This window comes from Pseudochaenichthys georgianus, chromosome 16 (genome assembly GCF_902827115.2).
Source record: "Pseudochaenichthys georgianus chromosome 16, fPseGeo1.2, whole genome shotgun sequence".
In the NCBI taxonomy this organism is placed as follows: Eukaryota; Metazoa; Chordata; class Actinopteri; order Perciformes; family Channichthyidae; genus Pseudochaenichthys; species Pseudochaenichthys georgianus.
In genome coordinates, this window is record NC_047518.2 from 38,830,861 (window position 1) to 38,852,412 (window position 21,552).

Consider the following 21,552-nt stretch of genomic DNA (forward strand, 5'->3'; position numbering starts at 1 on the left):
GAGGCTTGACCGCTGTCAGGTGACAGTGTAGCCTTCCAGGGAAAACATCCATTCACTTGGGATGCTGGTGGCCAGCCAGGTAGCTCCTGGAAAGCTTGGCTAAACGGGGGAAGCGGTTTGCGCCCACCACTTCAGAGGGTTATCCATTGTGGGGATATGGGGTGTCTGCTGGCAGTAATCCTGTAGCTCATCCGCGCCACTGTTGACCCGTTTTTTCTTGTTGCTCTCGAAATGAGGTCCAAACAGCTGTTCAAATGGGAGGTGCTAGTGGAACACGCTCGTGAACTTTTAGTTCAGCTAAAACTGAAACTGTAGTGCGCATAATTGCGGCGCATTTGCGCATAAGATGAGGATCCCTGAATGTCAGACGTGTTTTGCTGGAGCATTTTGCAGCACCTCAGCGCCAATGTCGGCATCCTCATCTCCCACGTTTGTCTCCATTTTGGTCACGACTAGTTGACTAGGGCCTACAGCACCAACTAGTGGTAGAGGTAGTCCACTAGTCGACTAGTCGATTAGTTGACCCTCTCTCTTTTCCTCCTTAAACACATCTCTAAAAACTGGGGTACAACGGAGCTGATCCAGATTTGTTGCCGATATTACGTAATATCGGGAATGTGGGCTGGCTTTACGCCCACGGCCCTATCAGAAACAATGCGCGATGTGTTTTGGAAGTAATATGGTCTGTTTACATTAGCAAGCATCGCTACTCAACTTGTAGTAAACCCGCAAAAGAAAAAGCATTTGACTTCCATACTGTTTCAGAAAGAATCCTTGATGTGGTTTGGAACATAACATGGCGTGTAATCACGGCAGCGTTTAGCTGAGTATCAGTGCAGAATTCTCCTGTCTGAGCTCTCAGGCTCGTTTGAGATGAGCGAGACCGACGCAGACCTGCGCAATTGCGACTGTAAGAGCCATTTAGGCACATTTATTTTGGTAATTAATTATGGTTTTGTGAGCCAATTGAATATTCTTAAATGTAAATATTTAACTTAAATGAGCTGATTAACTATGAATTATTATTATTATACTGTTTTTGTAACGTGTCATCTTGCTTATGGACAGCTCTAGTTTATGTGTTGTTATTATTTATACAAAGCAATAGTAGGGGCGTGCTCAGGTATAAATGACGCTGCCTGCATGACACAGCAGGAAGTCTAGAGAGGCAGTTGGAAAAAGTTTTTGACCGCACACATCCGTATGACCAATGGATCTTATTTGTTTATTTGTTTAAATACCGTGCAAATGTTGCACGTCGGCAGTGGGCCGCCAGCTGATCTATTGAACCTCTCAATAAAGCACCAGAATGGAACGAGCAAGGTATCTGAGTTTTTGAATATACGCGAGTCAATACTCGAGCTCGCCTCCTAGACTAAGTGGCCTTTGAACATGGATTTCTTTGGACAATTGGCCACTACAAAAGTCAAAAACTTCCGACAACGTCGTGAGGATTACTAGCGTGTAGGAACTTACAATCACTGGAATTGTCGGATGTGGATCTGATCGTCGCTACTGGAGCCGCGGCAGAAACGAAGTGTATCTGATCGTGCTTGAGCAAAGGACCATTTGGATTATCCTCTACCGCCAACATGGACTACAGGCTGTCACGCTACTCTGCATGCCTTTCCGTTGGAGTTCGAGCCACTTGGTAAAACAGCTGTTGTCTTTTGTTCAGCCAAACCAGCTGAATAATGTCGGAGGACAGCGCCACTGAGGGTGCGTTTACGGTCGACGCCCACAAGAGGGCAGCAAAACCAACAGAAAAGGCCATGGAGCAGCGGCTACAGCTCTGCATCAATGCAAGGAGAGGTAAATTAAGACAACTCACTGCCAAAATGAATGAAGTTGAGCTTTTAATGGGTAACACCTGTAACTTGATGGAAGTTATCTCAAAGATGAGACTTTTCAAGGTAATCTTTGAAGAGTTTAAAGACTGTAACTGCTCAGTTGTGCTTTTTATGGACGAAGAAGAAAAGAGCCATGATCAAGAGAGCTGGTTTGAGCCTAAATCTCAGAGGTTTCAGGACTTTATTAAAGAATCTGACGTGTGGATTAATTGTGAGGAGCATTGCAAAGAAATACCACAAGCCTGCATTGATGAGGTTTCTAATTTGGACAGTGTATCTGTGGTGTCAAGATCCAGTAGAGCTAGCAGGGCTTCATCTGCTTCAACAGCATCCTCAGCACGATTAAGAGAGGAAGTAAAGCGTGCAGCTTTGGAAGCCAAGGCTGCCTCGCTAAAGCAAAGTCAAGCCTTGGCAGTTAAGAAGGCACATCTTCGGGCTGAGAAAGAAGAGCTGAAAATGAAAACAGCTTTAGCAGTGTCAAATGCTAAAATTAAAATGTATGAACAGTATGACGCACAGGATAAGAGTGATGCAATGAACACGTATTTGGACAATGCAAACACACGGCAGAAAGAAGACACACAAGAGCAAGCGGGACACAGCTATCCACTAATCCCAAGCAGTCATGTAAACCCATCAGATAAGTCTATTTCAGCACCTGGAGCTAGACCTAAAGCACCAAAGGCTCTGGACTCAAGTACATTAGCCAGTGGGGCACATCAGCGACAAAGTGACTATGAAAATGACATATGCAAAGTAATCAAGAAGCAGACTGATATAACAGAAATGCTTGTGAAACATCAGCAGCTCGCCCTTCTCCCACAACGTGATATTCCTGTTTTTTATGGTGACTTGCTCGACTTCAGATCTTTTCTTAAGGCATTCCAACACACAGTCAGCTCCAGAACAGACAATGCTGCAGATAAGATGTACTTCCTGGAACAGTATACAAGAGGTGATCCCAAAGACATTGTAAAAAGCTGCCAGCATATGCCCCCCGACCGTGGTTTTCAGAGAGCCATGGACATGTTGGAAGACTGCTACGGCAACCCACTGAAGATTGCCACCGCTTTGATGGAAAAGGTGCTAAAATGGCTGCAAATAAAACCAGAGGACTCACAAGCACTCAACAAGTTTTCCCTATTCCTTTTAAATTGCAGAAACGCCCTGGAGGATGTGAATTATATGGAGGAGCTGGATAACCCTACAAATATGAGAGTTATCGTCTCAAAGTTACCCTATAAATTCATAAAAAGATGGCAGATTTACCTTCAGACAGACTGCTTCCAAACAAACCACCCTTCACCAATGTAGGTGTGGATTATTTTGGGCCTATCGAGGTCAAAAGAGGCCGCAGCATCGTTAAAAGATATGGAGTATTGTTTACATGTATGACTACCCGAGCCATACACCTAGAGGTTGCTCACACACTTGACACAGACTCCTGTATAAATGCTCTGCGTCGCTTCATGTGCAGAAGGGGCCAAGTGTCGCTCATGAGATCCGACAACGGCACCAACCTAGTCAGCGCAGACAAAGAATTACGGGCAGCAGTGGAATCAAGCCAAAATGCAGGAAGCTCTTGCACAGAAAGGAATCCAGTGGATTTTCAACCCTCCTGCTGGACCTCACTTCGGTGGAGTATGGGAGAGGCAGGTAAAATCCGTAAAGAAGGTCTTAAAGTCTGTCCTTCACGAGCAAACAATTGACGACGAGTGTCTCCAGACTGTGTTGTGTGAAGTTGAGGCCATACTTAATGACAGACCTTTAACCACATCATCTGATGACCCAAATGACATTGAACCGCTGACGCCAAATCATCTGCTGTTATTAAAGAAACAGCCATTGCTTCCTCCAGGACTGAGCTGCAAGGATGACTGCTACACACGTCGCAGATGGAAGCAGACGCAGTACATATCAGACCTGTTCTGGAAAAGGTGGGTGCGTGAGTACCTGCCTGACCTACAGGAGCGTCAAAAATGGACTAAAGTGAAGCGGAATCTAGCACCAGGGCACATTGTCATGATCCTGGACGACAACGCCCCTCGGAACTCGTGGCTTCTGGGAAGAGTCGTGCAGACCATCACAGACTCTAAAGGACTGGTTCGTAGAGTACTGGTTAAAACAAAATCCAGTACTTTGGAGAGGCCTGTGGAAAGACTTTGCCTCATTTGTGAATAGGACACTTGATTTTGCCTTTATATATTTAGTTTGTTTATTGAAAACCTATGTCAAGGGGTGTAGGTGAATTCCTCCCCCAAAAGTAAATGCAAACGTTGTTTGTTAGGAGTATAATTGAGCTATTATTAGCCATATATTTGTTTGGAAATGACTCTTGTTATTATTATTAATTATAAGTCTTCTCGCCTTATAATTAGGGGCCGGAATTGTAAGAGCCATTTAGGCACATTTTATTTTGGTAATTAATTATGGTTTTGTGAGCCAATTGAATATTCTTTAATTTAACTTAAATGAGCTGATTAACTATGAATTATTATTATACTGTTTTTGTAACGTGTCATCTTGCTTATGGACAGCTCTAGTTTATGTGTTATTATTTATACAAAGCAATAGTAGGGGCGTGCTCAGGTATAAATGACGCTGCCTGCATGACACAGCAGGAAGTCTAGAGAGGCAGTTGGAAAAAGTTTTTGACCGCACACATCCGTATGACCAATGGATCTTATTTGTTTATTTGTTTAAATACCGTGCAAATGTTGCACGTCGGCAGTGGGCCGCCAGCTGATCTATTGAACCTCTCAATAAAGCACCAGAATGGAACGAGCAAGGTATCTGAGTTTTTGAATATACGCGAGTCAATACTCGAGCTCGCCTCCTAGACTAATGGCGCATTTCCACTGCAGCGGGTAGCCCCGTTTAAGCGTCCTGGACCGTCCTCAAGCGGCCAGGCCAGTTTTTGGTGGCGCTACAAAAATGGCAACGTCGAAGAAAAGCACACCGTGGTCGACCGAGGAGGTGACGACGTTCCTACATCTCATTGGGGATGATAAAATCCAGCGGGAGCTCGACGGAACAACGCGAAATGTGAAAGTGTTCCAGGATGTCTCTGCACAGATGTCCGAGCGCGGATTTTCGAGAACTTTCCTGCGATGTAGGGAAAACGGCAACGGCTTTACTGGAGTCCCTGCAAGGTATGCTCACTTCTAACAAAGAAGTCTATTTTATCCTCACATTAATGTTCGACAACCCGTGCTTTTATGGAGCCCCGGAGAGCTACATAGCTAGCTAAGGCAGATAGCCTAGGCAGATAGCCTTAGCTAGAGCTATTGTTTGCTAACACCATATGTGCCATTGTTTACGTTCAGTTTTTCTTTTCTATAGTTGTTGTTGCTATTTAGTATTGTGCTGCAGTAGTTTGTGGAATTAACAAGTCATGTTGCTGTTCTAGATGATTACATTGGGACTCGTGAGGAGGAACATTCCCGAACAACGGGTGATGGCAGTGTTCCGTCCACTTCGTCATCGAATCCAGAACGGACCCCAGCCGAATAATCGACACCAACTCAACCACCAACACTGAGTGCCATCACGACACCGCAGCGTGTGGTTCTAGGTAAGAAATAGAAATGGCAAAACGACTGGAATTGTTCTTTTGTTTTTTTAAACCGTGGATCATCCATCGTCAGTAATTAAAATAAGCTATATCACTGTGTGGAAATGCTCTGTTACAAGTAAAGTCTTAGCTAGTAAGCAGCTAGTACAGTTGTGTGTGACATCCTATCATATACATACATTTATATTCATTATCAACAGGCTGGACATAATGTAATTCACTTTCACAATCATTGTAAACATCTAGGGCCAGAACTTTCTTTAGTTCACCTTACTGTTGTTCTGTTTATACATGTTATTCTTATATCCTTGTGTGACCTGTACCTGTCCTGTGTGTTTTCCTTATTGCTAATTATTATCTTATTGTCACCCAGGCAAGAGGAAACGAGGAGGAGAGGATCGGGCCCAGCAGGAACGGCACCATGACTGGGCAGCCGACGTGGCCCGTCTCCTCCCTGATACTTCAAAAAACCTTAATAGTTATTGTACATATTATATATTTTTTTATCTAGTTAATTTTTAAATGCAACATTTGTACTTCCTTGTTTATTTATTTTCTTTAAAATGTTCATTTTATATTTACAATTCCATGTATATTTATGCTGGCTGCAATACAGTTTTACATTTTTTATTTGTATTGTTTAATGGCATGCCTTTTTGATACAACATTTGTATTTTTATACTGCCATCAATAAAGTACTTCTTTGACTTATCTTATCGATAATGAATGGCACCCAACAGAAAAAAATCATAAACATACATGAATTTATAAAGCAATAACAAACACCATCAGTTAGGAAAAAGCCCCTTACTTTTAAGAGATTTAAAGCAAGAAATTGAGTTTGCTAGCTTGAGGTCCTACTCTAAAACATTATTACATGTTTATTTTGTAATGGTATTAAGAATACATGATAAATACATAATACATGTAGAAATCGCTCAATTGTAATACCCTCGTTCTACTAGACTCAAACAACACATTCCTTATATATTTCAAAGACGAGAGAACAAAATAAACCTATAACCCATTCAAGCAAGCTTTTAACATGTCTAGAAGAAAGATTGAGGTTATATTTAATACATTATTTTATGTTGTGGATACTTTAGCCTCCATCCATGTTTACAATTGTCCACACTATTTTACACTTGCATTTATGAATATAGTGTTGCCGTGTTTTACACTTTAGTATTTATGTTTATAGTTAGCTTTGATATTCAATTAATTGATTAGAAAGATTTTCTTTTCATGATCTGATATTTCCTCAAATGTTATTATGGGGCAGTACTTACTGGTGACTTCTCTGAAGAACCAGCACCTTACCGTGGTAGAGAGGTTTGTGTGCCCTGATGAACCTGGGGGCTGTGTTGTCTGGAACCTTGTGTTCCTGGTAGGGTCTCCCATGGCAAATTGGTCTCAGGCAAGGGGCCAGACTAAGATTGGTTCAAAAGACCTCATGAAAGACGACACAGGAAGTGAGGATACCCGGCCCGGAGGAAGCCCGGGGTCCCCTTCTGGAGCCAGGCCCAGAAGGAGGACTCGTCGGCGAGCGTCTGGTGGCCGGGCTTGCCACGGAGCCCGGCCGGGCCCAGCCCGAAAAGGCAACGTGGGCAACACCTCCGCTTCTCCGTCCCGCGGGCGCACCACCTACGGGAAACATCGATGGGGTCGGGTGCGCTGCCAGAAGGGTGGCAGTGAAAGCGGAGGGTCTCGACGGACCAGACCCGGGCGGCAGAAGCTGGCTTTGGGGACGTGGAACGTCACCTCTCTGGGGGGGAAGGAGCCGGAGCTTGTGCGGGAGGTGGAGCGGTACCAGTTGGATCTGGTTGGGCTCACCTCTACGCACAGCGTCGGCTCTGGAACCTTACTTCTGGATAGGGGTTGGACTCTATTCTTCTCCGGAGTTGCTCAAGGTGTGAGGCACCGGGCGGGTGTGGGGATACTCACAAGTCCCCAGTTAGGTGCTTCGTTGTTGGAGTTTACCCCAGTGGACGAGAGGGTCGCCTCCCTACGCCTGTGGGTTATGGGGGGGAAAACTCTGACTGTTGTGTGTGCTTATGCACCCAACAGCAGTTCAGAGTATTCGGCCTTCTTGGAGACCCTGGAAAGAGTCCTGTATGGGGCTCCTGAAGGGGACTCCTTAGTCTTGCTGGGAGACTTCAACGCACATGTGGGCAATGATGGAGACACTTGGAGGGGCGTGATTGGGAGGAACGGCCCCCCTGATCTGAACCGGAGTGGTGGTTTGTTACTGGACTTCTGTGCTAGTCATGGATTGGCCATAACAAACACCATGTTCGAACATAAGGATGCTCATAAGTGTACGTGGTACCAGAGCACCCTAGGCAGAAGGTCCATGATCGATTTCGTTATCGTATCATCGGACCTGAGGCCGTATGTTTTGGACACTCGGGTAAAGAGAGGGGCGGAGTTGTCAACTGATCACCATCTGGTGGTGAGTTGGGTCGAGTGGCGGGGGAAGCCTCTGGATAGACCTGGTAAGCCCAAACGTGTAGGGTGAACTGGGAACGTCTGGAGGAGGCCCAAGTTCAGGAGGCCTTCAACTCACACCTCCGGCGGAGCTTTTCGGGCATTCCTGTGGAGGTTGGGGACATTGAACCAGAGTGGTCGGTGTTCAAAGCCTCTATTGCCGAAGCCGCGGCGGGGAGCTGTGGTCTCAAGGTCCTAGGTGCCTCAAGGGGCGGTAACCCTCGAACCTCCTGGTGGACACCGGTGGTCAGGGAAGCCGTCCGACTGAAGAAGGAGGCCTTCAGGGATTTGTTATCCCGGGGGACTCCCGAGGCAGTTGCAAGGTACCGACAGGCCCGAAGGGCAGCAGCCTCATCCGTGGCCGAGGCAAAGCAGCGGGTGTGGGAGAAGTTCGGAGAAGACATGGAGAAGGACTTTCGGGCGGCACCAAAGTTGTTCTGGAAAACTGTCCGACACCTCAGGAGGGGGAAGCAGGGAACCATCCAAGCTGTGTACAGTAAGGATGGGACGTTGTTGACCTCAACTGATGGAGTGTTGGGGCGTTGGAAGGAACACTTTGAGGAACTCCTGAACCCGACAACTCCGCCCTCTATGTTAGAGGCAGAGCTGGAGTATGACGGGGGATCAACGCCAATCTCCCGGGGGGAGGTCACTGAGGTCGTCAAACAACTCCACAGTGGCAAAGCCCCGGGGGTGGATGAGATCCGCCCGGAAATTCTGAAGGCTCTGGGTGTTGAGGGACTGTCATGGTTGACACGTCTCATCAACGTTGCGTGGAAGTCGGAAACAGTACCGAAGGAGTGGCAGACCGGGGTGGTGGTCCCCCTTTTCAAAAAGGGGGATCAGAGGGTGTGTGCCAATTACAGAGGCATCACACTAGTCAGCCTCCCCGGGAAAGTTTACTCCAAGGTACTCGAAAGGAGGGTCAGGCCGATTGTCGAACCTCAGATTGAGGAGGAACAATGCGGATTCCGTCCTGGTCGTGGAACGACGGATCAGCTTTTTACTCTCGCAAGGATCCTGGAGGGGGCCTGGGAGTACGCTTATCCGGTCTACATGTGTTTTGTAGACTTGGAGAAGGCGTATGACCGAGTTCCCAGGGAGTTACTGTGGGAGGTGCTGCGGGAGTATGGGGTGAGGGGGTCTCTACTCAGGGCCATCCAATCTCTGTACTCCCAAAGCGAGAGCTGTGTCCGGGTCCTCGGCAGGAAGTCGGACCCATTTCCGGTGAGGGTTGGCCTCCGCCAGGGCTGCACTTTGTCACCAATCCTGTTTGTAATATACATGGATCGGATTTCGAGGCGTAGTCGTGGGGGGGGGGTCTGCAGTTCGGTGGACTAAGGATTGCACCACTGCTTTTTGCAGATGATGTGGTTCTGATGTGGTTCTGATGGCTTCACCTTCAGCACTCACTGGATCGGTTCGCAACCGAGTGTGAAGCGGCTGGGATGAGGATCAGCACCTCCAAATCTGAGGCCATGGTTCTCAGCAGGAAACCGATGGACTGTCCACTCCAAGTAGGGAATGAGTCCTTACCCCAAGTGAAGGAGTTCAAGTATCTCGGGGTCTTGTTCTCGAGTGAGGCATCAATGGAGCGTGAGATGGGCCGGAGAATCGGAGCAGCGGGAGCGGTATTGCAGTCGCTTTACCGCACCGTTGTGACGAAAAGGGAGCTGAGCCGGAAGGCAAAGCTCTCTGTCTACCGGGCCATTTTCGTTCCTACCCTCACCTATGGTCATGAAGGATGGGTCATGACCGAAAGAACGAGATCGCGGATACAAGCGGCCGAGATGGGTTTCCTCCGCCGGGTGGCTGGTGTCTCCCTTAGAGATAAGGTGAGAAGTTCGGTCATCAGGGAGGGACTCGGAGTTGAGCCGCTCCTCCTTCGCGTTGAAAGAAGCCAGTTGAGGTGGTTCGGGCACCTAGTTAGGATGCCACCTGGGCGCCTCCCTAGGGAGGTGTTCCAGGCACGTCCAGCTGGGAAGAGACCAAGGGGTAGACCTAGGACCAGGTGGAGGGATTATATCTCTTCGCTGGCCTGGGAGCGCCTTGGGATCCCCCAGTCAGAGCTGGTTGATGTCGCCGGGGAAAAGAAAGTTTGGGGCTCTCTGCTGGAACTGCTACCCCCGCGACCCGACCACGGATAAGCGGGAGAAGATGGATGGATGGATGGACTTACTGGTGCTTGAATTTCAAATATTCAATTCAGATAATATTTGTTTAAAACATTTGACAAACACATGTATATGAAAAAAAAAGGATGTATTTATGTTTAATACAATGAATACAATACAATGCTTGCTGTGATCATTTTCCTTCTTGCTGTGATAACAAGCCACACACCAAGAAACAAGTAAACGATCGCTTCCACATCCTCCATTGTTGTGTGTGTTTTGTGAGTTGTGTCGCATTGAAGATGACGCCACTGCAGTTTTACCCAGCGTCGCTCCGACCAAAAAGCTGATCGCCCTGCCTACACTGCGTTGCTACCCCAGGTCCTAAACTGTAATGGAAATGCGCCACGGCCTCGGCCGGCCAGCGAGGCAGCCCGAGGCCTGAGCGAGGACGCTTAGGGACGCTTAAACGGGGCTACCCCGTTGCAGTGGAAATGCGCCATAAGTGGCCTTTGAACATGGATTTCTTTGGATAATTGGCCACTACAGCGACCGCCGTCTTGCTAGTGCATTGCATGATGGTTAGTAATTTTGTCCGACTTGCTCTGGAGGCTCGACTGCATGAGACGTTGAAATCTCGCGGGAAAAAGACGCCGGCAGCATTGAGAGCGAGGCGGAGCAGTTCCTCTCCACGGGCTGTGGAAGCGAAATGCTTGATGGGAAACGACTCACTGGTATATCGAGCTGAGCACTCATTGGTGCTGGTGATGAAACTCTCCAATTGGCTCCGCAAAAGTTTTGTTGTTGTTTTGTGTCAGTTTTACGTCGCCACTTCCATTCACATTTTTCCTCATTGTTCTACAATGTTTATCATCATGAAATGAATATCTATATATTGTATACTATACTTGCACTGCTTACCGTTTTCATACGTTATATAGCTTAGCATATTCATACACACTGCTAATATAATATTGTCTGCTTATCTGTATTATTGTGTTGCATTGTTGGAGAAGTCTGTGACCTAATATTTTCAACGACATAATTACTCTGTAGCTATGTTAGTTTGACAATAAAGAACCTTGAACCTTGAATACTGTTCATACTGCTCATAGGCTACTGTGTATATCTATTTCAATCAGGAGAGACATGATGTATGGAATACATATTTATTATCGGTCACATTATATCAATGAAACATAATGATGACAGTTCATCACAAATGAATGAATGTTGTTTTGGCGATTAGGCCCAGGTTTTGGTAGGATATCAATCGGGAAGGGAAGAACCGTTTCCGATTAACCCCCCTGGGTCTAGACACTGGTGGTGGTGATAAGTGGTTAGGTCCGGTTGGAAGGGAGGAGGATAAGCTTGGCCCTGAGTTGAAAGCAGGAGGCGAAGGGGTGGAGGAGGGTTGCGCGTTGACACCTGGAAGACAGCTGATAGGAAAGGGGAGAGCATATATAGAGGGATTAACAGATGCGATGATTAGGCTTGTAAATGGAGGGGCGTGATAGGTTTAGCTGAGGAGAGGCGCTCCCTGTCATTTAGATGCAGGGAGCAAGTATTGCCATGACGAGCAATACGGAGTGTTAGGTCTTCCTGTCTGAACCTGCGCTAAGCTTTATTATTCATACCCCTCACTGTTTATTCAACATTCAATTCATTCTATATTTTATTCTGTAGATTGTGTACAATACTTTTCACTTTACTGCTTTTTGCACTCCTGCTTAGCCTGTTTAGCCCTGAGCCTGTTTTTCAGGTCTCAGGCTCGAAAATGACATTCCCAGAACAAATGACCATATCTTCCCTTCTAAAAGGGTTAAATTAATAATCTTTTTTCTCAAAGTAATGATAAACCTGTGAGTTGGATGTAGAAAAGTCAGAATCAATATAGATTTCAGATTGAACATAGTAAAAAACTGTAAATTATAGTGTCCGTCCAAAAATTATTTTGTACTTATAGTGAAAACTAACCTTGGATGATGGGTTAGTAGACTAAAAGCTTTAGGAATCCAAAGTACAACATATAATAAGTACCCTGTATCAAGATTGATGCAAAACAAGTGAAATCTGACCTTTTTGTGCAAATAAAGTGATGATTAATAAGAGATTTAGCAAGAAAAAAACACTTCTGGGGTCATTTGGGTGGATTTTGGGGTCATTTGGGTGGATTTTCCATATATTTTGTCGATATTGCTGATTGACATATTTTTCTGAAACGTTATAGCCAATAGAATGGGAGGGGGATTTCCCCACACAAAAAGGTAGGGGCTTCGCACATGCAGTTTTGCATCAGAGCGAACCTATCTCCATATGGGATTAGTTTTGTATCATAAAGATAAAGCAACACTTTCTCAGAATAAAGCAAAACTGAGAGTTTAAAAGAAAAAAAAACTGAGTCAAGCAAAATAAAATAAATTTCAAAAATAAAAATAAAAGTTGCAAACAAATCATTTGTGTAATCATGTAAACTATAAGTCTTTTTTCTTTGTTTTAACATAGGTTTTTGTTTGCAGTTCTTGTTTCTTCTTTCTCAATGATCAGACTTTTGCTCTCGCTGCAGCTTTCTCATTTGCGCTCCTTCAGTTTTTGTTTGAGATTCTGACACAAACGTCCCAGGTGGACGGGACTTTCAGGGGTGCTCAGTTTTTGAGTTACAGCCCAGTGCTCCAGCGATTGTACAGTGCAGCTGCGGTGCGGTAGCTGAACCTGGATAGAACACCCGCAGAAGAACCAGCATTTCAATTATTATAATACTACAAGTGAAAATATATGTAAGTATTGATAGTTTGTGTTGTTTGTGCTGTACTATACGGTCCGTTTCTTTATTGTGTTAAGTGAGGAGTAAAGAAAAGCTGTGCTATGAAAGTTAGCTTTTGCTAGATCCATAACAATGCAAGCTAAGTAGCCTAATAGCAGGGACAGTTAGCTACAAAGCGGGCAGTGAGTGAGCGTTCAGACACCGGCGCACACACTCAAACAGACTCGTGTGCCAGACTCTACCAACAGGCTTTCATGATTCTGTTTAGATATGCGAGTATAAGCCATGATAGCTTATTTTATTAACATGCTAATTTGATATGAAAATCAATGGAGGCTGAGTTAACTTTGTAGGAAAACCTACCGTCCATGACTGACCCTGAGCTGTGTTTTATTTATTTGTACTTCATTTTTTCATTTCCTAAAACATTTATTTTCCTCTCATATTAACAGTGTGGATCATAGAGACAGCGTGGCATCCAGAGGTCTTATCCCGTTTTCCCACTTCCTCTGAGGGGACAGCATTAGATCCTAGGAGGGGGACATGAAGAAAGACCTGCGTAAAGAAAGATCTTCATCCACGCTGGGCGTTGCTGTTACTTATCACTGGCTCAGTGTCATTTCATTTTACAAAATGTCTTTACATATAAATGTAATAGATGTTATTATTATCCACCTTTTTGTTTTTGGTCCTTTTATTTAAAACATTCATTGAGACTTCATCTTCTGGTTCAAATTTCAATAAATGTAATTTGTGTAATCACTCTTTTGTCTTTATTCTACATGAAAATGTTAGAGATTACATTCAAATCTGTTGATTATTCATATCTTCCTCAGGCTAGGAATAGTATGTAGAGTTGTTAATGCTAAATGTATATCATTTTCTCACACGATATAGCATGAGACAACACAGTTTGTATTCATTGTGTATGAATGCTTCAGCTCTTCAGACCAACATAGTAAGATGTGAGCATGTTCCTAATTGTGTTGGTATGCAGCCTAGGTCAGGTCTGTTTCATAAAGCAAATATGCCACTTTTATATTGTAGAATTTGTCAAATTAAAGCAGTCTTTAATTGTTTGTCCTAAACATAGCAATATATGCTTTTGAAATGTAACATGTCTTTGAAAAAAAATTGTATACAGTTTATATTGTGAATCACCTTTAGCTTAAAAATACATAGATGTGTTTTTTTATCTATAAAATAAATAAATAGACAGACAGACAGACAGACACTTTATCAATCCCAAATTGGGAAATTAATTAACAGCAGCAGTGTGTTCAGGTATTAAAATATTTAAAGTTGGAATAAAGTATAAACTACACAACAAGTATAATGCACAGCACTCCATAAGAGAAGTCCGATATGTTCATGAAAACTCCTCAGGAGACACCGACACTAACGTGGCCGAGTGGACTCCGGAGTTTGCTGCATGAGTTGCACTGTATGATCTGTAATGTAGTGGGCTGTCACTCAAAAACTGAGTAGCCAATGAGGACACACCCCTGAAAGTCCCGCCCACCTGGGATGTTTGTGTCAAAATCTCAAACAAAAAACGAGAAGAGCTGCAGCGAGAGCAAAAGTCTGATCATTGAGAAAGAAGAAACAAGAACTGAAAACAAAAACCTATGTTAAAATAAAGAAAAAATACTTATAGTTTACATGATTACACAAATGATTTGTTTGCAATTTATAGTTTTATTTTTGAAAAATAAATAAAAATGATCAGTTAGATGAGTTTCTTCCCGTTACATGGATATAAAACATTCATAGTTTATTAAATGAACATGCCCTCAGACACTGTTTCCTGCAAGATGTTGCGGGAGGGCCCCGGTACTGGTACAGGTTAGAATCTAAACTGCATTTCTTGAGCAGGAACAAATGTATTTACTCAGTAAATATCTGACATTAACGATTAAAAACACTTGTGCATTCTTTATAAATGCAAACTGGTCAAGACCACTAACGGAAGTAGTTTTGAAAAGTAGTGGTTCTGTCTTTTACATGTATTCAACCCCCCTTGTATTGATTTGTTTTAAAATGAACAGATACTTGAGTCATTCATTTGTAGTGAGGTGTTATTTCTAGCAATTCTCATATACCATTAAAGTTAAACCAAATCCATCTATCCATCCATCTTCTCCCGCTTATCCGTGGTCGGGTCGCGGGACCAAATCATTACAATAAAATCTATTGTAATGTAATGATTTGGTTTAACCGGATTAACCTTATTTATTGAATAAATCATTTAAAATGGCACGCCAACGCAATTTCCGCCATTGCAAACCGAGTCAAGCCGACTCCCAGCTGTCCGACTTCAGGCAAGCTTTTTGAGACCTCCCCCGACTGCAATCGGCTATTCTCGTCTACTTTCGAGGCGAGCCGCAGGTCATCTCAAACAAGCCTATTGTCTCGGCTCTCGTTTTATTTTTTAAAGCTACAGACCCGGAATCAGCACCCCCTATCAGGGCTGAAATAGAGGGGTATGAGGCATGATTAGAATGGGTGATCTGTTTGGTATTTTGAGCAAAACACTTCATAGACATGTTTTTTATATATCTGAGACCTATAATATATGCCTAAAAATAGTTTAATGGGAGTTTAAAGCAGCAGAACAGTGCTGCAATATAACCTTATGACTAGCCCTGCTGGAAAACTGATAGGGATTTTCAGCAACAGTTCTACATTGGTTTGAATCCTACTTAAAAGGACAGGAAACATGTTTGTTTCTATTTTTAACTCCACATCCGAATGAACAAATATGACATGTGGGGTTCCTCAAGGCTCCATCATGGGGCCTCTTCTGTTTAATATCTACATGCTACCACTGGCTCAGATAATGAAAAAATAACAAAGCAGGTTACCATAGCTATGCAGGTGACATAACCATTTAACCAGGAGACTATGATCCAATTCAAGCACTGAGTAAGTGCATTGAACATCAATGACTGGATCAGGGTTTCCGTTAGCCGGTAATTACCGGTTTTTAGCTGGTAACATTTATAAAAAACCGGTCAATTCAAAACCTGACGGTCAAAATGTCTGGTAATAATTAGGGAGGCTCCGATCGATCGGCCGCCGGTCATTATCGGCCATATTCACTCTTAATAGTTTGATCGGTGCTCTCTATAAAGGCCGATCAGGAGAGCTGGATCTGATCGATATGGACATAAACGCGAGTGAAGTGTAACCGGAGCGAGAGAGAGATCAGATCAGCTGCTGAGTCTGACCGAGACACGCAGCTCTGCATAATCACCTGAAGCCCCGCCCTCTGTTTAGCGGGCTGCAGGAGCTGCATGAGAAACTGACGTGCTGTCAGGAGAGAGAGGGAGGGAGAGGGGAAAAGAGAGGCTCCGTTTCTTCCGTGTTATTATTCAAAGTTGATGTAAACTTCTGAATAATGTACGTTATCTACTACAAGTAGTTTGTTTGAATGTAATAATTATGTTGTTTGTTGTTTGTGGAATCATTTATTGAAAAATGAATCTGAATTTTTCGATCTGTTACGATTATAAACTGAAGCAATATAAAAATGAGACCGTGAACTGAGTTTTAAACTGAAGCATATCTGCTCATAGTCCGGTAATTACCTGCTAACGGAAACTCTGCTACACAACTATTATTATTATTATTGAAATATGACCGGTAAGTTTCAAATTAGTCCGGTAAAATAAATTCTGCCCGGACATTTGACCGGCGAGAAAAAATCCTAGCGGAAACCCTGGACTGGATGTGTCAGCACTTCTTCAATTAAACAAAGATAAAACTGAGAAAAATTGTTTTTGGAACCAAGAATATAATGAATGAATGAATAGAAGTCAGCACTGAGCTTCAGTCGGCAAAGTTTAAAACAACAGAAAAAGCCAGAAATCATCATAATATTTACTCAACAAGTGATCATTTTCATTTAAAAACAGTACATTTGTGACATTTTTGTGGGTTTTTTTAAGCCAAATGTAATTATCGATGAATTTCCCGAAGTCTGCACCTCAAAACTGTTTGAGTGTGTGTGTCTTTTTGGTTCTTGATTTCAGTTCTTTGAGAGGGTAAAAATAAGTCCCATGCCAAATTTACTGGGAGAAAAATATATTTATGAAAACATTTAGTCAAAATCCATATTTATATTTACAAATCAAATCACTTCATACTGTTTATTTTGGTTGCTATTATTGAATACAATTATTTAAAAATAATATCTGCATTGTTTTTGCATTCACAAGTTAGTTCTAAGTTGTGCAATTTGAGAATACAGTTCCCCCGGTCTCCTGTTTTTTTATATATATTTTTCTACGTTTTTCATACATTATATAATTACACCGTAGTTTTATGTTATGACAATAAACCTTTGAATCTTAAATCATGATTTTTCAAGGTAGCCACACGTCATATCTGAATTTAGCTGTTCAGTAACAAATGTTGAGAAACCCACAGCTGTGAGATAATGTCCATACGTCTAAATATAGAGGGGACCTGTGCACCTATGCAATCTCACCAAAGAAACACGAGCCAACTTTAAGAGGTTTGTATAAGAAATAAAGTAAGAATCACTCATTGTGAAAAAAGCTCCAAAACAGGCTTGCATTTAAATATTTGATGTTTTTATAAACGATAAGTTTTATAAACTCGAGCTAAATAAAACTCCAGATACTGCTTAGTAGCAATAATATAATAATTCTGAGAAATTCCAGATTATAGTTAAATTTAAAGGATTCAAAATTTGATATTTTTCTGTGATGGTTTAAAATGTAACCCTTCTCTGTCATGGTGGTAGTCAAGATAAAAGCCACCCACATGAATAAAACAATAAGTTGGGCTATGAGTGTTAAACATATGTCATGGGTGGCCATTAGAAAAGGTGTAATAATAATGTATATGTCATAAAGAATTTATAATAACGACATTAGATTATGTTTTTATTATAGTATTGTTCTTTTTTTCTGCATTTTCGACACTTGCTGTTCTCTTAGGAACTCATAACTAAATAACCTTCCAACGATTACATTGTGTTAAAATATAAGATCATATAAAAAATATGTTTGACGTGTAGTGTCATAAATTAATAAATAATAAAAGGACCCAATATAACCTATACTTTCCCTTTTACTTTTCCAAATGTTGCTGACAAGAAAACCATCCTTACTTGTACAATCAAAAGTGTTTTTTACGTAATCCTGGAAATGAATCACCTAACTCCAACATCCTGCAGCAGGGATTGGCTTCTTGCTGACCAATGAGGAAGGCTGGACAGCAGGGCAGCCCTCCTGACTGAGGATATAAACCAGGTCTGCAGGTGAAGGCTATCATCGACAGAATAACACAGCAACCATGATGTCTCTGGTCTTCATTCTGCTCATCGGAGCTGCCTGTGAGTGTGAAGCTCCTATCGAGCCGATTGCCTTCCTTTCTGCAGACAATCTGTGGGCCTTTATCCCAAAACTTAGTATAGAATAAACAGGGCATGTGCCTAAAGCCAAGGATTTTAATTAGAGAACATCTGATTGATCTTTAACCACAGAAAGTTCTCCAATGAACAATGTGCAGTTGTTCTACATTCAAATAGATGTCTGTTCGATTGTAACGTTTTTTAAAGAGTATAGTATCAAACAACTAAGTTGATGCTGATGTGTGTTTTCTCAGTTGCCACGGAGGAGGACAAGATTGTCGGAGGGAAGGAGTGCACTCCCCACTCCCAGCCCCATCAGGTGTCTCTGAACTCTGGCTACCACTTCTGTGGAGGCTCCCTGGTCAACGAGAACTGGGTGGTGTCTGCTGCTCACTGCTACAAGTCGTAAGCACATTCCTCATGTTTTCCAGGGTCATAGGATTGATTTACTAACCCGTGGGGCATGCACATTAGTATTTGATGATCAGTTGTCTGTATTTTGTAACGAATCAAGTCATCTCAATTTGCTTTTAGCCGCGTGGAGGTTCGTATGGGAGAGCACCACATCAGGGTCACCGAGGGAAACGAGCAGTTCATCAGCTCCTCCCGTGTCATCCGTCACCCCAACTACAACCCCTACAACATCAACAATGACATCATGCTGATCAAGCTGAGCAAGCCCGCCACCCTCAACCAGTACGTTCAGGCCGTGGCTCTGCCCAGCAGCTGTGCCCCCGCTGGCACCATGTGCACCGTCTCTGGCTGGGGAAGCACCCAGAGCTCCTGTGAGTAACACCCACATTTTAACAGCTAGAGCTAAGCTTTATTTGTGTGTCATTTGTGCTATTCTAACCCTGTTTTACTAAATTACAGCTGCTGACGGCAACAAGCTGCAGTGCCTGAACATCCCCATCCTGTCCGAAAGGGACTGTGATAACTCTTACCCTGGTCAGATCACTGATGCTATGTTCTGCGCTGGATACCTTGAGGGAGGCAAGGACTCTTGCCAGGTGTGTAACAAAACAACTCTCTCCTTTTCCTATACCAATGCATCTTAGTTGCCAATACAGTATATTTGGGAATTTCTTCACAAATGAATTCTCTCTCAGGGAGACTCTGGTGGACCCGTCGTGTGCAATGGTGAGCTGCAGGGTGTTGTGTCCTGGGGCTACGGATGTGCTCAGAAGGACAACCCCGGTGTCTACGCCAAGGTAAACCCAAAATATTTCTACAATAGACAATATGAAACTTATATTTCACAATGAGCATCCCCAGTAAAAATGTATCATATTTGCTAGTTTTCTAACAAACCTCCTCGTGTCTCCATTCACAGGTCTGCCTCTTCAACGATTGGCTGGAGACAACCATGGCCAACTATTAAGATTGATTCTGCGATCACCATCTTACTCTGCTGCCTTTCTTCCATCCTTCTAACTCCACTGTTGTTGTTGAGTTTTGAATAATGCGCAATCTGAGTCAATAAAGTCCTACACCTTGACTTTAAAATCATGTTTCCCTCAGTTTGTTATTTTATCATATCTTCTTCACAATACTTTAAAATGACTTGCTTCCTGGGATTTTTGGGAAACATCCAAATTGTTGAAATAGAAAATAAAATATGCTACACAACCTTTTGTAAGTAATGAGTATAATTGTGTTGTTTTTTAATACCAATACATCGTTGTCCAATTTACCTTATTATTAGGTCTGTATCTTTAAACACTGGCTCAGGAACACCTCAGTAAGCTCAAAGTTATCAAACAAGAAAGTACATTCAATCAGCACAACGTCATTTTGTACCATCATGTACAATCTGGCAATCAAACAATATAAAGCAAATGATTTGTTCATACATTATGGGAAATAATATCTAACAATGAATTCCATAGCCAGGGTGTGAAACAAACGGCACAGACCAATAACAGACCACCAGCTGGTCCAATCCATCCCACTAGCTGACTTTGAAAAAAGGATAAAATTGGAAAGAATTCTATAATTCTAAAATATAGATAAAAAAATAAAATCTATTAACATAATACACATAAATATGTTTTCTGGATTTATGGGTCATGAGTTGATGTCGAGGACATCTAAATACTTCTTATTAATCATCACTTTATTTGCACTTGTATGAGCATATACATACACTTTTGTTTGACTCTTAATGGTCTCCTATCATGCAAATTGCAGTTTTGTACGTCTTTTATACATAAATATGTGTCCCCGGTAGGGGTTTCACAACTACCTATATTTACTAGTCGACAAGTTTTTCAAAATAGTAGTCGACTAGTTGTTACGTCATAATAAAGACACACAAAGAGAGGTGTAAAACTGTATTTTGTATTGCAATTCATACAGTTACGTTAAACACTGTAACAAAGCAGCATTTTAATTTGTGTTACATGCTGTTACATGGCTGATTAAATTAAAAACAATAACTGGACTCACCAAATCTACTGCAAAAACACTGTTAAGAACATAAATGCAACATAAATCCACTGCGCATTGCGCAACACTTTACTCACTGTCACTGTCCTCCTCGATAACGATGTCCACCCTTCCAGGTGTTTTGGTTTGCATTAAGGAAGACAAAAGCATCAACATGTGAGGGAAGGAGGCTTGACCGCTGTCGGGTGACAGTGTTGCCTGCCAGGGAAAACATCCATTCACTTGGGATGCTGGTGGCCAGCCAGGTAGCTCCTGGAAAGCTTGGCTAAACGGGGGAAGCGGTTTGCGCCCACCACTTCAGAGGGTTATCCATTGTGGGGATATGGGGTGTCTGCTGGCAGTAATCCTGTAGCTCATCCGCGCCACTGTTGACCCGTTTTTTCTTGTTGCTCTCGAAATGAGGTCCAAACAGCTGTTCAAATGGGGGGTGCTAGTGGAACACGCTTGTGAACTTTTAGTTCAGCTAAAACTGAAACTGTAGTGCGCATAATTGTGGCGCATTTGTGCATAAGATGAGGACCCCTGAATGTCAGACGTGTTTTGCTGGAGCATTTTGCAGCACCTCAGCGCCAATGTCGGCATCCTCATCTCCCACGTTTGTCTCCATTTTGGTCACGACTAGTTGACTAGGGCCTACAGCACCAACTAGTGGTAGAGGTAGTCCACTAGTCGACTAGTCGATTAGTTGACCCTCTCTCTTTTCCTCCTTAAACACATCTCTAAAAACTGGGGTACAACGGAGCTGATCCAGATGTGTTGCCGATATTACGTAATATCGGAAATGTGGGCTGGCTTTACGCCCACGGCCCTATCAGAAACAATGCGCAACGTGTTTTGGAAGTAATATGGTCTGTTTACATTAGCAAGCATCGCTACTCAACTTGTAGTAAACCCGCAAGAGAAAAAGCATTTGACCTCCATACTGTTTCAGA

General features: G+C 43.0%; 1 protein-coding gene and 1 long non-coding RNA gene across 2 annotated transcripts; both read left to right on the forward strand.

Moving 5' to 3' along the window:
- The first annotated feature begins 4,804 nt into the window (after positions 1 to 4,804).
- Positions 4,805 to 6,054, forward strand: LOC139435511 (uncharacterized). Its single transcript, XR_011644759.1, has 3 exons — positions 4,805 to 5,002; positions 5,260 to 5,424; positions 5,798 to 6,054. It is a non-coding gene; the product is annotated as an uncharacterized lncRNA (long non-coding RNA).
- Positions 6,055 to 18,100: 12,046 nt separating this feature from the next.
- LOC117461475 (trypsin-1-like) lies at positions 18,101 to 19,654 on the forward strand. Its single transcript, XM_034103356.2, has 6 exons — positions 18,101 to 18,154; positions 18,427 to 18,577; positions 18,707 to 18,957; positions 19,046 to 19,182; positions 19,282 to 19,383; positions 19,506 to 19,654. Exons 1-6 carry the CDS (start codon positions 18,115 to 18,117, stop codon positions 19,551 to 19,553), a joined length of 729 nt encoding a protein of 242 aa, XP_033959247.1. The 5' UTR covers positions 18,101 to 18,114; the 3' UTR covers positions 19,554 to 19,654.
- Positions 19,655 to 21,552: the final 1,898 nt, after the last annotated feature.

Excerpts from the sequence above, each read along its gene's own strand:
- LOC117461475 (XM_034103356.2), top strand. The coding sequence starts at position 18,115 with ATGATGTCTCTGGTCTTCATTCTGCTCATCGGAGCTGCCT. Across the intron at positions 19,183-19,281 it reads GAGGCAAGGACTCTTGCCAG|GGAGACTCTGGTGGACCCGT; the intron begins GTGTGTAACAAA and ends ATTCTCTCTCAG. Across the intron at positions 19,384-19,505 it reads ACCCCGGTGTCTACGCCAAG|GTCTGCCTCTTCAACGATTG; the intron begins GTAAACCCAAAA and ends CTCCATTCACAG.